This window comes from Poecile atricapillus, chromosome 5 (genome assembly GCF_030490865.1).
Source record: "Poecile atricapillus isolate bPoeAtr1 chromosome 5, bPoeAtr1.hap1, whole genome shotgun sequence".
Taxonomy (NCBI): Eukaryota; Metazoa; Chordata; class Aves; order Passeriformes; family Paridae; genus Poecile; species Poecile atricapillus.
In genome coordinates this window covers 30,944,736-30,958,237 of record NC_081253.1, presented here as the reverse complement: position 1 = coordinate 30,958,237, position 13,502 = coordinate 30,944,736, and the positions used below count along the sequence as shown (strand labels likewise).

At 39.4% G+C, this 13,502-nt stretch overlaps 1 protein-coding gene across 1 annotated transcript in view; it reads right to left on the bottom strand.

Moving 5' to 3' along the window:
* The window catches only part of COL5A2 (collagen type V alpha 2 chain), a 95,224-nt gene that overhangs the window by 4,402 nt on the left and 77,320 nt on the right, over window positions 1-13,502 (bottom strand). Inside the window, exons 32-50 of the mRNA XM_058840024.1 lie at window positions 13,224-13,268; window positions 12,696-12,794; window positions 11,832-11,939; window positions 11,654-11,707; window positions 10,128-10,181; window positions 9,953-10,006; window positions 8,872-8,925; window positions 8,007-8,114; window positions 7,846-7,899; window positions 7,592-7,645; window positions 6,590-6,751; window positions 6,382-6,489; window positions 5,366-5,473; window positions 5,170-5,223; window positions 4,751-4,858; window positions 4,591-4,644; window positions 3,239-3,346; window positions 2,351-2,404; window positions 1,522-1,629 (exon numbers count right to left, since the gene is read on the bottom strand). Of these exons, the coding sequence (XP_058696007.1) occupies window positions 1,522-1,629; window positions 2,351-2,404; window positions 3,239-3,346; window positions 4,591-4,644; window positions 4,751-4,858; window positions 5,170-5,223; window positions 5,366-5,473; window positions 6,382-6,489; window positions 6,590-6,751; window positions 7,592-7,645; window positions 7,846-7,899; window positions 8,007-8,114; window positions 8,872-8,925; window positions 9,953-10,006; window positions 10,128-10,181; window positions 11,654-11,707; window positions 11,832-11,939; window positions 12,696-12,794; window positions 13,224-13,268 (1,548 nt within the window). The remainder of the gene's footprint in view (window positions 1-1,521; window positions 1,630-2,350; window positions 2,405-3,238; window positions 3,347-4,590; window positions 4,645-4,750; window positions 4,859-5,169; window positions 5,224-5,365; window positions 5,474-6,381; window positions 6,490-6,589; window positions 6,752-7,591; window positions 7,646-7,845; window positions 7,900-8,006; window positions 8,115-8,871; window positions 8,926-9,952; window positions 10,007-10,127; window positions 10,182-11,653; window positions 11,708-11,831; window positions 11,940-12,695; window positions 12,795-13,223; window positions 13,269-13,502) is intronic.

The following is a 13,502-nucleotide window of genomic DNA, read 5'->3' as shown; positions in this document are numbered from 1 at the left end:
ATTCCTGCTTCCCCTAAGTTGCCTCGGGATCATTTTCCTGGATGGAAAATTTGGCACTAGAAACATCTTTATTCAGCACAGCACTGAGCTCTCTGGCCACAGGCCTCTGGTCTTTCTGTGGAACAGAATCTACATCATCCTTAGAAGAGCAGGTGTTTTCCTGGTAAAATTTGGTTTGGTAAATTTTCCCAAATGGTGGGTTGTGAGGTCCTTCTGTTACCATGAACCAGGACACATGAGAAGATATCTGCTAATAAACATATCTCACCCTGCCAGCCCTTCTCTGGCAGCACAAAATCTGTAATGTACCTCCAGGTGAATTTTGATGCTCTGGTGCACTGGGTGGTGGATGAGAACTGGCCTTGTCTTTGAGACTCATTAATTCAGAACTCACAACTAGGGCTCCAAATGCACATACAGAGCACACATCCAAACTAACACACACGGTCTCCAAAAAGTGAAACCTCAAGTTTTATTTCTTGCTTTTTGGTTCCAACTTAAACCTGCTTGCAAGCCCCCATGGAAAGCAAAACTATAAATATTGGAATGTGATATTTCTTGTGTGGTTTCATTACACAGATGATAGATACATATGATATTCTTATGCTCTGCCAGAGACTTTTCATACAGGTCTTGGTGTCTGGGCAGAAGTGGAGATACTGAGAATTAGCAGAATTTCAAATAAAATAAGCAGAATATTAGCACATGATAAATACAGGAAACACTGTGTCTTACTAGGCAAAAGGTCAGCAAAAACTGCCTTCCTTTTCTTGCCCATTATTTTGTTCTACCTCTTCCACAAAATAAGCAATATCAATTTTTTAATTTTCCACATCACCACACAGATCATTCTTTTCTCAAATTCCTCTAATGTATCTTCTTTCAAATAGTTTAACTACCCTTTTTTGAGTATTTTGAATTGGTACATGTGGAATATGCCTGGGGCATCCAGCAAGGTTTAAGACTCTGTCCAAACTGGTCAAACCAGTTTTCATCAGTAGTGAATCAGCTCGTGGTTGGTGTCTGTAAACCTCAGGTCAGCTGGGCTCAGTGTTAGAATTTGGGCTGTTTATTTGGAGTGAAGGATCTCTCTAACACATGGCACAGTGGAGGAAGGTGCTGGCAGTCAGGAAGGTGGCTGTGCTCACTCAGTGCCACCTCTGTGGGACTGCCAGCTTTGAGGTACTGCTGGCCTGTGTTTGGGCCTGAGGATTTAGGACCCAACTTGCCAGGCATGTTGAACACATATCCAGCAGGACCCAGCCAGCTGCCGAGTAGATCCAGCTCAGCCTCAGGAGAGCACAGGTAGATGAGGCTGGGATCGTCCCAGGTTCAGAAGATGAAAAGGAGTAAGAAATGAATCCTTTCAATAACAGTTACCCTGGATGTTTGTTGGAGAAACTATCACATTTTATAATTTGTCTTGAGGTCAGAGATGTTCAAGAAAATAATGTGATGGACTGTAGAAAAGAACCTCATTATTTGAAGATAACCTTTCCCCTCATATTCCCATTAATTTACCTCAGGTCCAGCTTCTCCCACAGTCCCTCTAACACCAGGTGGCCCAATTGGCCCAAGTGGACCAGGACTTCCATCTTTTCCAGAAGGACCAACTGGACCTGGAGGACCCTAGAAAATATAGGAGACAGATGGAATGTATTTTAGCATTTGATAACAAAGTCTTAAAAAACAGCCTGTTATAAGCAATGTCTGGTCAGGAAGCAATCTGATTACTTGTGCCTATTACCATATTTTTAAAAATCACCTTTTTTCTTCTTCTTTAAAGGTAAAGAAGGTAGTTTAAAAGCTGTTCTTCTCAAGTGAATCACCTCAGATAATATAACTTGGCTCAGCTGTATATCTCCTTCCTTAACCATTTAAGTGGGATCAGTTCCAGTTTCCAGATGCTGTGCAGACTGGAGTAGCTTCTGTACACCCTCAGATACAGGCTCAGAGGTAGATGTAGATGCCTCCCTTGGATGTTCCCAAGGGACAGTATTTCTCCTTGATTTTTGAGCAAATGCCATACATGGAGGATGAGAGGCAGAGTAGGAATTAGCAGAGCTGCCACATAAATGGCTTTGGATCAGCTGCAGCAAAAGTGTCTATAAAAGGAGACTGCAGCCCTGTAGTCATCCCCAGCCAACATTTTTATTTACCTGGAAACTATACTCATGAAAAAGCTTTACTGTATCAACTAAGGTGATGCCTCAGCAAAAGATACTAGGGAAATCACCATACAATACCAAAGTCAATAAAAGTCATTGAAATAAAAGTGATGCAGGAATAGAATCTAAGTGAGAATAAAAAACAAACCCCATGCAAGAAAAACCTTATAGGTTTTACTCACCCGAGGACCAAACGGACCTGGAATGCCAGGACTGCCCTGTTCACCAATTGGACCCTAAAGAGAAGAAATTATCATATCATTGTGCCATTTGGAGCATAGTACTTTAGTTTTAAGGCATTAGTGTGTGATATACACAATTTGGTATGAATAGGATTAAAATGTACATAAACAATGGGTGGTACCTCTACCTTAATCCCTTAGTAACTTAATAAAATTTACTGGTGCTTGCCTGTAAAGCTGTTTCTCTAGAAAAGCCCTGGTTTTGAGGTGTTTATAATCAGAGTGGCTTACAAGAGAGTAAACAACAGCACTATCACCAAGTGAAAAGGTAATTTGGCTGTCAGGGTCTTTTCGTTGCTGCTGTCCCTGCAAGTGGAAACTTCCAGAGTTTGCACAGCACCAGTGAATAAATGTTAAAAAAATAGTATGTTTTCCATGATATTTCCATTCAATTGACAATTAAATCACAAAGTTCTTGAAAATATTAGCTAGAGACGCTCTCACAGTCCTTTTGGGATTTTACACTGAATTCCTTGACTCTAATGAATTCAAACACTGCCAAAAAGCATTTCACACTCTAAATTGCTTATCTGAAACTGGCAGCTTTTGTAACCACCTGGTGCTGACAGGTCATTGACTGTCAGGGATTGGCCTTGCAAAGGGAACAAGAATAGGAGAACACACAACAACAGCAACAGGTTTACCTCATCATGCAACAGTATTTTTAAATTGCATTAAAAATATTAGCAAGTACAGACACCAGGCCACTCAAATACCTTGTGGAGAAAAATAACATTTGGGGGCTTTTTCCACTTGAAATAACTATGTTCCTGATACACTATTTAAGCACCAAGCAAATAAAATTATAGTAAAAGCAGAACAACTTACAGGAGGGCCAGGAAGGCCTTGAAGTCCAGTGAAACCCCTGTGTCCTTTCTGGCCCCTATCACCCCTATCTCCATTGTCACCTTTGTCACCACGAGGTCCTTGGGGACCCTGTAAAGATCAATGATGAAATGTAAAATTCTGAGCTGGGAAAAGCCTCCAACCTCAAAACCCCCTCATTTGCTTTTTGATACTGCGCTCAGATGTCCCTCCCTTTTAAAGCCAGAAGGATGATGACATTGAGGCAGTTACAAGAATCTTTACAAAAAACTGAGCTGTGCTTAAATACAGTTGTAGCAAATTTGTTCTACTTAGCTACATAATACAGTAAAAAATCCATGAACCTGTACTAATGATAATAAATAATATACAAAATTATTTTTTTAATATTCATATATTTCTTCACCTTACTGTATTTGGCAAATTACTTTTGTTGATGAGATTGAAATATTAAGGCTCTCTCACAGACTCATTATGATAAAGCGTATTTTCAGTATGAAATCATCCAGGCTGCAACTTTACTTCTCACAGCTTATTTCACTTTTATTATGATTAAAGTACAACTGAAGTTACATTCCCTAAATACAACAATATCCAGGCAGCACAAATACCTTGCTCCTATTACTGTCACAATTTCATTGTTGTTAGTTTTGATAATTGCAAACTTCTTACACTAATTCAAGAATCATTGGAAAATGTGGCTGCTGTTCTCAATTCTGTATTTCTCAGCCCAAGTCGCATGCAAAATTTCTCAATTCCAGATTCCAAATAGTTTATCAATGGCATCATTATCACCAACTACTCAATAAACTTTACTGCCTCTCAAATGACATTTGCTTAGGGACAGGACAGTGTTGTTTTGAATTTCCCAAGTTTGCAATTAATTTTCCGGTCCAGGCTTGGATTGTAAAAAACTTATGTAACATAAAAAAGAAGAGTTTTGTTTATTTTCCTTTTCATCCTGAAGTCGGAAGTTCATGAGTTGAATTAAGGCCTTTTAATGGGAACAGGTGACTTTTTTAATTTCTGCCATTTTTATCTGAAAACATCTCTTTTTGTTCAGCATTAAGTTCTTTACCCCTTATTTAGACCAGACTCCAGCCATTTGCTAACTCAGGTCCTACCGTTATCCAGACAGCAACATGCTCCAAATAAAGATGCTTCCAAAGCATTACTGGATTATCCAAATACAAATATCCAATTCTGTGCAGCTTTGCAGCTCAGAACTACCTGCACCCACTTGCAGTCAGAACACAAGGTGAAGCCCTGCTTGGCATTCTCATTTGGGCTGGATTCCTCACACATGTTCCTCAGTGGCATCTCAGACAAAAGCACAGTGACCATGGGCAACTTACAGGCAAACCTCTTTTTCCTGCACGACCTGGGGGACCCATCGGACCTCGAGAGCCCTACAAAGATTGCACACAGAAAAAATGTGAGGCAATGCACGAAAAAATGTGCATATACACAATAGTTTTCAATAAACAAAGTGTTTTCTCAAAAAGCCTCACTTACAGTTTCACCTCTTTGACCTGCATCTCCTGGAGGGCCAACAGGACCTGGAGTTCCTGGACCTCCTGGAGAACCTGGTAATCCTGCAGGGCCAGGTTCACCACGATCACCCTGTAAAGCAGAATTTCAACTGTTTATCTAAAGAGGACTGGTCTAGACCAAAGCAACAAAACTGTAGCACTGCCAGTCTATTTTTGAGCAATTGCAGCCTACAAAGATATTCCTGCTGCAAGAACTCAAATCTGAGTTTGTGGAGGCAGGTGTTCTTAGCCAGGCATCCTCAGCTTTGAGAGGTACTATATTCAAAGCTGGGATACACTTTCAGAACAAGCTCATCATCCAGGTTAACTGAATGAAAAGAAAATCTAAAGTAAGTCAATAACAAAATGGGGATTTGAAGAAAATTAAGAATATATTCTTACACGTTCTCCAACAGCTCCATCTCGTCCAGGAGTACCATCATTACCAGCAGGTCCCTGGAGTTACAGAACAAAAATAGAACTATTGATTAGCTCCAAAATTCTGCATTTCTGGAAGAACTAGAAAGTTGTTCTCCAACTCTAAGTCAAGGAGAACAACCTTGCCCTTTCTTGCATGCTATGATGCTGTAATACTCACTTCTGGACCAGCTTCACCTACAGGCCCAGTGGCACCTGACTGGCCAATAGGTCCTGGGGGACCTTTGTCACCAGGTGGCCCCGTGGGACCTTGCTTTCCTGGAGTACCCTAAAAAAGATGACAAATATCATATTAAAATTTTAATCACAAAACAAAGAAAGTGCTAAAAACCTGCTGCCTGCCAAACTACTCATGAATCCAGACTGAAATACCATCTGCATTTGTAAATGAAAAAAATCCCTGATATTAAAAGAAATGGTTCTTACGGAATTTTAATATGTATTTAATATACTTTGCATTTTTAAGAAGTTACTGATAAATCAGTCTGATATAATTATCTGCAATAGGTATGGTGTTTTAGATTTCAGAAAAATATAATTCAGCTTGAAATAATCAACATGATCTTTCTGTCTCAACACCAACAAACTTTGTTAGCCTGGAAAAACTTCTGGCCAACTTCAGCTATAAATGGCTTAATGGATCCAGTGGTAATGACAGATCCTCCATACCAACCCTTTTACTAATGGTCTATTTAATTGCTTGATCTACTGGATAATTACGCTATCCAACAAATATCAATAAATCCTACATGAAAGCAAAGAGAGCAGTAGTGGCAATTTAGAAGGCTGTAGTTCACAATTTATGAAAGAGTTTTGACAGAGTATGTACCCACATTAACAGGTCACTCAAGCGTCCTTTGGGTACCTAAATGAGAGTGTGGGGTTGTTTTTTTTCAGGGATCAAGTTTTAAGTTAAATAGGAACATTTTAGACAGAAGCCTTAATGCTATTACTCACTAACTCTTAATTCATGTTCAGACTTTCCATTATGGCAGAAACAGAAAGGAAGTAAACCTTCTACCTCATGCATTTCCATGGGATTAAGTTCTTTACTATTCTCTCTCTCTCCACCCCTGCAACTGGAGTTTTCCAGCTTTCTTCTCATGCTAAGGAGCACACTTCAAACCCCACACAGAAATTCCCAGTCCGGTGGCACATGGCCTGGTCACTACTTACTGCAGGCCCTGGCAGCCCAGGCATGCCTCTCTCCCCTCGCTGTCCTGGCATTCCAACAATTCCTCTTTGACCAGTAGTTCCTGCTGGACCAGGGGGGCCATCTGGGCCCTGAAATCCACAGAGGAGAAAGCAATGTCACTGTCATGTCAGCAGCAATGAACAATGAGAGCAAGCCTGGAGCTGGAGGAGGGACAATCAAGGGACGTACCGGCTGCCCGTCATCCCCTGGGTCACCCTTGTCTCCAGGGCCACCAGGAGGCCCGGTTGGCCCTCGGTCTCCCACGCGGCCATGAGAACCAGGATCACCACGAAGACCTGGGGGACCTTCTTTTCCTGGTTCACCAATAGGCCCAGCAGGTCCTGGGGCTCCCTAAAATAAATGAAAACACGTCATTACATTGGACCCTTTTCTGACCAGGACAAGAAAATTCTAACAAGTATATAACCACTGCTAGAAAACTCAACTTTGCCGATTCTTTCTAATATCATCAAGCTAAAGTCCCTATCCAAACTTTTCATTTCCATGGAACAAATTAGTATTTCAATAGACCTTTGTTCATTTCTCAAATACTTTTAAAAGACTTCATGTGTCTATTAAGTTTTTTATAAACTTCACATCTGCTAACCTTACAATGACTGTGAGTTGTTTTTTTCATCATAACATTAAAAGGCATATGAAGCATAACACAGTTCTCTGTGTGGAGTTCAGCCCTCAACTTGATCCACTGCTAGTATTTTTTTATAGTGTTTCTGAGAATGTTTGAGCAGAAGAGATTTTGTGTTTGTTGGTTTGTTTTTATTTTAATGGGACTTATGAGTAACTCCACCAATGAGAGAGCCCAGTAGAGCCTCTTTCTTTTCAAAAACTGTCCTAATTTCAGTCACCACTAAAAGGATAAAAAAGTAAAATACAGAGGAAAATATAAGTTGGGGTTTTTATTCCTCTAAGCAAATAAGTCATTGGAGCAATTTGAAGGCCTACTTAACCCAGTGGAAAGCCTTGCACCAATATCAGGCATTAGACCAAGCTGAAGACTAATGAGCTTTACTTAATGATGCAAACAGTCTCAGAAGTCAGTGCTGACAAACTGTTTTCTTCAATAGAATCAGGCCATAAACACTGCTTCACCTTTATTGCTTTATTCAACCTTCAGATTCTTGGTAACCATTTTATAAAACATAGCTACTAGGAAAATGATAATTAACTTACAGTAGGTCCTGGAGGCCCAACTCTTCCAGCAGATCCTGGGAATCCAGTAGCACCCTAAAAAAAGCCCCTTTTTAATGCCATCTTTATCAAATGAAACACAGCACTAATTACCTCAAATGTTCTTGGCTGAATTAGTGAGCAAATTATATTTACATACTGAAAAATCAAGCTGAGATAAGGAATAGTACACACATCACATAAAATTTCGGTAAGAGATTTCAGCAGCCAGGTCTCAACACATAATATGTACTTACAGGTGGACCCTGAGTTCCTCTACCACCTTTCAGACCAGGAACACCTGGAGGGCCCTACAAGGAAAGGAGAAAGAGAGGGATGATAGTGAACACCCAGAACTTTTTTAATGAACAAGATCAGCCTATGTCACTGGTTCTGTGATTATTTTATTCATACTTACTGGGGGACCATGAGACCCAGCAAGACCCTGTGGTCCTGGAGATCCAGCATCTCCTTTCTGTCCAGGTTCTCCAGGTTCACCTTTCACACCAGGCTGACCATCAGGTCCCTATAAGAAATAATACTTAGAAGAAACATCAGGGCAGGCAACACCAAATATTTCTTAACAAAATAATTCTCTATAGAATTATTCTAAAGGGTAAAAAAAATATATACCAGGGGTACAAATCAGTCCAGGAAACACTGCATTTGTTTAACAATTCAGTATGGTCTTTAGAAGATCACACATAACAATTTCTAAACATTCTGTGAAACCAGTATTTCCATTTTAAATATTTTACTTATCGAGCTAACATTTTTCTTCTCTATAGATTTTCTATTTTCCTCAGCAGCGACAAAACAAACATTGTCTTTTCTAGGCTTTTTTTCCCACCAAGGGAAGCAGGTGCAAGACTGTGAAAGGGATCCTGAAACAGGATATTTAGTCTGTGGGAAAGCTTATTCCAGTGCATCTGGTCCATCACCTCATTCCAGACTTCACTATTCACGGTGCAAATCTTTGCTACCTTCAGTAGATACTTTTTAACTTCCCTCATTTTAATCTCAAAGGAACAACATAACATACTAATGAAAATATGAAATCTTGTGAGCAATTACATAATCTTAACAAGAAAACCACTTTTCAACTGTCTAGGGTGTTTATTGGCCCTTTCCTTCACTTGATATACTGATGGGAGAAAGAAACAGCTATTTTTGCAGCAAAAATGTGACTCCAGATCCAGAACATAGCAATTATTCATAATGAAGGAAATTAAGTGTGTCAAAGCATGAGTACAGGAAACTCATTAGTGTTCCAAAACACATACCGGGGGTCCAGCAAAACCAACAGCACCAGTTGGGCCATTTTCTCCTCGGGAACCCTGGTCAGACAAATTGAAATAACTTTGTTTAACAACCATCTTTCTACAGACAGTATCAGTTACAGTTCAATATATCAGAAGAGATGTTAACTATTCACTCTCATGCCATTATACTTTTGCTCTATTAAGCAGAATCAAATGATCTTTTAACCCTAAAATAAAGGATGTAATCTATGATGTTAAAAGCTGCTATGTGTTCAAGACTGTATTGAGCTTTCAGAATTCAGAGATGGAAGACACAGGCAAGCATTAAAACAGCACTAGGAGAAAATCTGGTCACAACCTACCCCTTCCAGGGATGGCAAAAGAGCACACACTTTATTCAACCTACCACTCCAATCACTCTGGGGAAAAAACCAGTAGTTCAAAGATGTACCCTTCTATAAGGTCACAACAGGCTTCGACTGAGCTTTCCATACAACATTTGCTTGGAAAAGAAGGAGCTGAAGGCTGCCAACTCCAGCACTCTCTAAAAGAGTGGAAGCTGCTCCAAGTTATACTGGAAATAAGAGTGTTCTGATTTATGACAGGGACATAATCAATTTCAAACAGTATGAAGGATCTAGAAGGGCTGAGCCTCTAATTCCCTAATTGAAGTCAACCCTTAAAATACTCCAAGTCACTAATAGATGGAAAATGACAAGTTACATAACTGGGTGAACTAAGGATTACCTCTACGCTTTGCCCATTAAATATTTGTTTATGTACAGTGGTATCTGCTAGGGCCACGCTTTTTAAAACACTGACACAATTACAAGTGGAAACATAGTTTCAGGAGTGAGGTAAGTGAGGGCAACTCTGTAAAGTTTGCCCTAAAACAAGTATAGGTCACAGGAAGAAAATCTGGTAATACTTTTGCAAGTGCACAGCAACAAGTCAGAACTTCACATTTGGCTACAGAAAAAGGGAAAGAAAAGGAGAAAGAAAAAGGGAAAATACATCAGCAAATAAGAAAAATGCCTGGAGTTTGGATCAGCGTTACATATTGTTAACTTATTCCAGAAAAAAACAAAGCATATTTACTCACAGGGTTTCCACGAGAACCAGGAGGACCAACTAGACCTCGAGGACCTGGTTCACCCTTAAAATAAAATGAAAGGATTTTATTTCCCAAGTAACTTACTTGTTTTGTCATTGAAACACTAATGAAGTCTGATAATATTAAGAAACTTCAGTAGGGAATGGAATAAAAATCTGTTTACCTTTTCACCAGTGGGACCTGCTGGACCCATTGGGCCTATTGGACCAGGGAGACCCTTTTGAACAAATTAAGATGAAAAGAAGTTAGAAAAGTAATGCTCAAAAAAGACAGTTTAAAACTTCTCATATATTATCATTCCCTTTTTCATTCCTTTGAATTCTTCTACTTCATCTCTGGAAACTTCTTTTGTATTCTATATCTAAAATTGACTTGCATTTCTTCTTCCAATGACCAAACTCCCCACAAAATATCTGCTTTCCTTCATTCTCTCTCTCTTCTCTAAGTCCATCATCTGCTTTATGCAATATTCATAAATAAGGCAAATGATGTAAAAAAAAAGCCCCAGCTTTACTTTGCTCTCTCAAAAAGAAACCAAGTCTTTTTTTCCTACTTGCAAAGAGCTCTCTTTCTTTACTGTTAGTATTCAACTATTTTTATTAATTTTAAAGTATCCATCATTTTTTCTGAAGATTCATTTATATCTTACAAACTACTCAAAAATGTCCTTTATCTCTTCATAAGGCAGGCAAATAAGTTGCAAACTCTCCACCCAAACTCACCAACTCCACATAATTATTTCACATTTTCATTAACTACTGTAAACCCTAAACATCTCTTACAATAACTAAGAACTGCTCTGTATCTTTGGATAATTTGGATGATTTAGATAAGCAATTCCAGCTCACAGATAATAATCCTATTAGAGCTTCTGTATAGTAGGGTTTCTCAAAAAATTTCTTGCTCTTTAACAATAAATTTAGTTCAGACAGGATCCTTGTATTTTGACTGTACCTCAGATTTCCAAATGCTTAGCAGCTAGTACTCCAACTGGTTTGCACAACCCAAGAATCTCAGATATATTCTCAATTCATGTAAAAAGTAACTAAAATAACATCTGGGAAGGAAAAATGGTCAGTGCATACAAAGAAAACCCAGTGCAACTGGGATAATTGGACAGTTGGTCTGTGCAACAGAGTGTGCGCAATGTGTCTTGAACACATCTTGAGCAAACTAGAAACCTTATTAATGCAACGGAGACTCAAAACTTTCCAGAAGTACCAACAACTTACTGCATATGTGGAGCTTAGTACATTTACATGAATTTAAACCTGTGAAATTCAGGACAGATTGTGGGCAACTCAATGCAGACAATAAGGAGGCATCTGCCTTAGTCCAAGACTGAGAGCTGGAAGGTTTGCTTTTTGCATATTCATCTCTGCCTGTTCATTTTTTCACATTTTTTACTATAGCCAACTTAGACAAATCCCAAATCAACTGTGAATCCTTCCAACTGAGCTCTTCACTGGCATTATTGATGATACCAAATAGGGCACACAGGCACCCCAAAACGTTGTGCACAGCAGTCTTGAAAAATGTGAAAATTTGGAGGGTGAGGTAATGAGTAAACCCATGACATACCATGATAGTACACTGCACAGTGTTTATCTCTACAAGCTTAGTCCCCTAGCACAGTAAACAAACCCCTGTGTGAAGAGTGGGTCTAAAGAGAGAGACAGATTTACTTACTCTTGCCCCATCGTTGCCAGCTGTACCTTCAGCACCTTTCTCACCTACGCCGCCCTATGGAAAACACCCAGAAAGTCCCAGTTATGGCACTGAATGCTGACTAGGTCACACCCTGGAATAACTGCAGCGTTAAGAGACAGGTCATTCTACTCAGGAGGACAGCAATAAACAGACTTACTCTGTCACCCTTAGGGCCAGGTGTTCCAGCAATCCCTCTCTCTCCAGGCATGCCCTGAAGGCCCGGTGGGCCTGGATCACCAGGTGTCCCACTAGGGCCTGGGCTTCCCTGGAACAAAAAACAAGTGGTTGCCTATTCATCTGAGAAACATCTTTGTCTCTAGGCTGCAGAACATGTTGTGCCTGTGTTGAAGTCTCTGGGGTACAGTTTTAAATAATAATTTTATCTGAAATTTGGACTTTATTCACAACCAAATACTTTTCTTTTCCCACTGTGTTACTCAGGAAGTTGAACTGTAATACCATAGTTCTTCCAAAACTATTAGTATTTAATCAGTGCATACTCGAGATGACAACAGACAAAAAAAGAAGCTTGGGAATCTTTCTTCCTTGATGTCACATAGGTTTAGTATAGAAACTAGGTACAGGTAGAAGTTGCCAGGAGCAGAGATGCTCATATCTATTACAGGTCTCACATAAATAGAGGCACTCCATGCTTGACCTGACTTTGCTGGTCTAATCACATCCATAGCAGGTACATTCATGCAGGCATCAAGCTTTCAGCATTTTCTTTTAATTGCTTAGCCTTGCCAAGTGTCTTTGTGTAAACTGGTATGGCTCTTACAACATTGCTAGAAGACTTTCTGCACTTCAGAAATTGTGTTGCCCACTTCTACTGTGAATTCTCAGCATTTAAATATGTTTCAAGTTACTAATTTTGTTACAATTGGCATTGTGTGTCCTTCCTTAACAACAGAGATGCCTTTCATGTTTATAATAAAACAAATCTCTTTCTTACTATCATATAAATGAGCAGAATTATAGATCACATCACTGTAGCAATGCAAATCTCTACTCAGTTTACCTTCGGGCCATCGGGACCATGGCCTCCAGCCATACCCTTCTCACCCGGGAGTCCTGAGGCACCTGGTTCTCCCCTTTCCCCTGGATTGCCACGTTCTCCCTACAAAATGGAAGATAATCATTTATTTACAAGGCAGGGTAGAATTCTGGTAGTCAAAATCCTAAATACACCATAAGTACAGTAGAGCCTGTGAACAAATTCTACAAGAACTGATTAAATTAAAACTTTATGGTTTTCCTTGTTAGAGGTGGGGGAAATATGTTACTCAGCAAACTAAAAACTCTCATTTCACAGCATAAACCAAATCATTTAGCAGCTAGTATTTAACATCACTTCAGGAGCTACAAAATCATTAAAGGTGGTAGATTTTACGGAAACTATCTTAAAACATGTCCATATTTACAACCATTTTGTTGATGGGGAAAAAGGTCAAATACTGACTTTAAACTCTTAAAGTCCATATTACGTATCTACTTTCAATGTCAGAGAACGGTCATGAGTATTCAAACTCTGAAAGAAAACACTTACCCTGGGGCCCAATGGACCAACAGCTCCAGGATCTCCAGGCACACCCTAAGGACAAAATTCACATTAGAATGAAATCATTATTCATAACTTTATAGTTATGGAAATTAGAGACAAACATTTTTATTTACAGAGTACTGTGAATGTAGATGGCCAGCTCTAAATCCTATCTGTCAATAACAAGAGGTGATAGCCCAGTTCAGTCCAAGAACACAGATTCTCATAATTATTTTATGCCAGAGCAGTTATTGGACAGCTTGCAGAATACATCAATTAAGTATT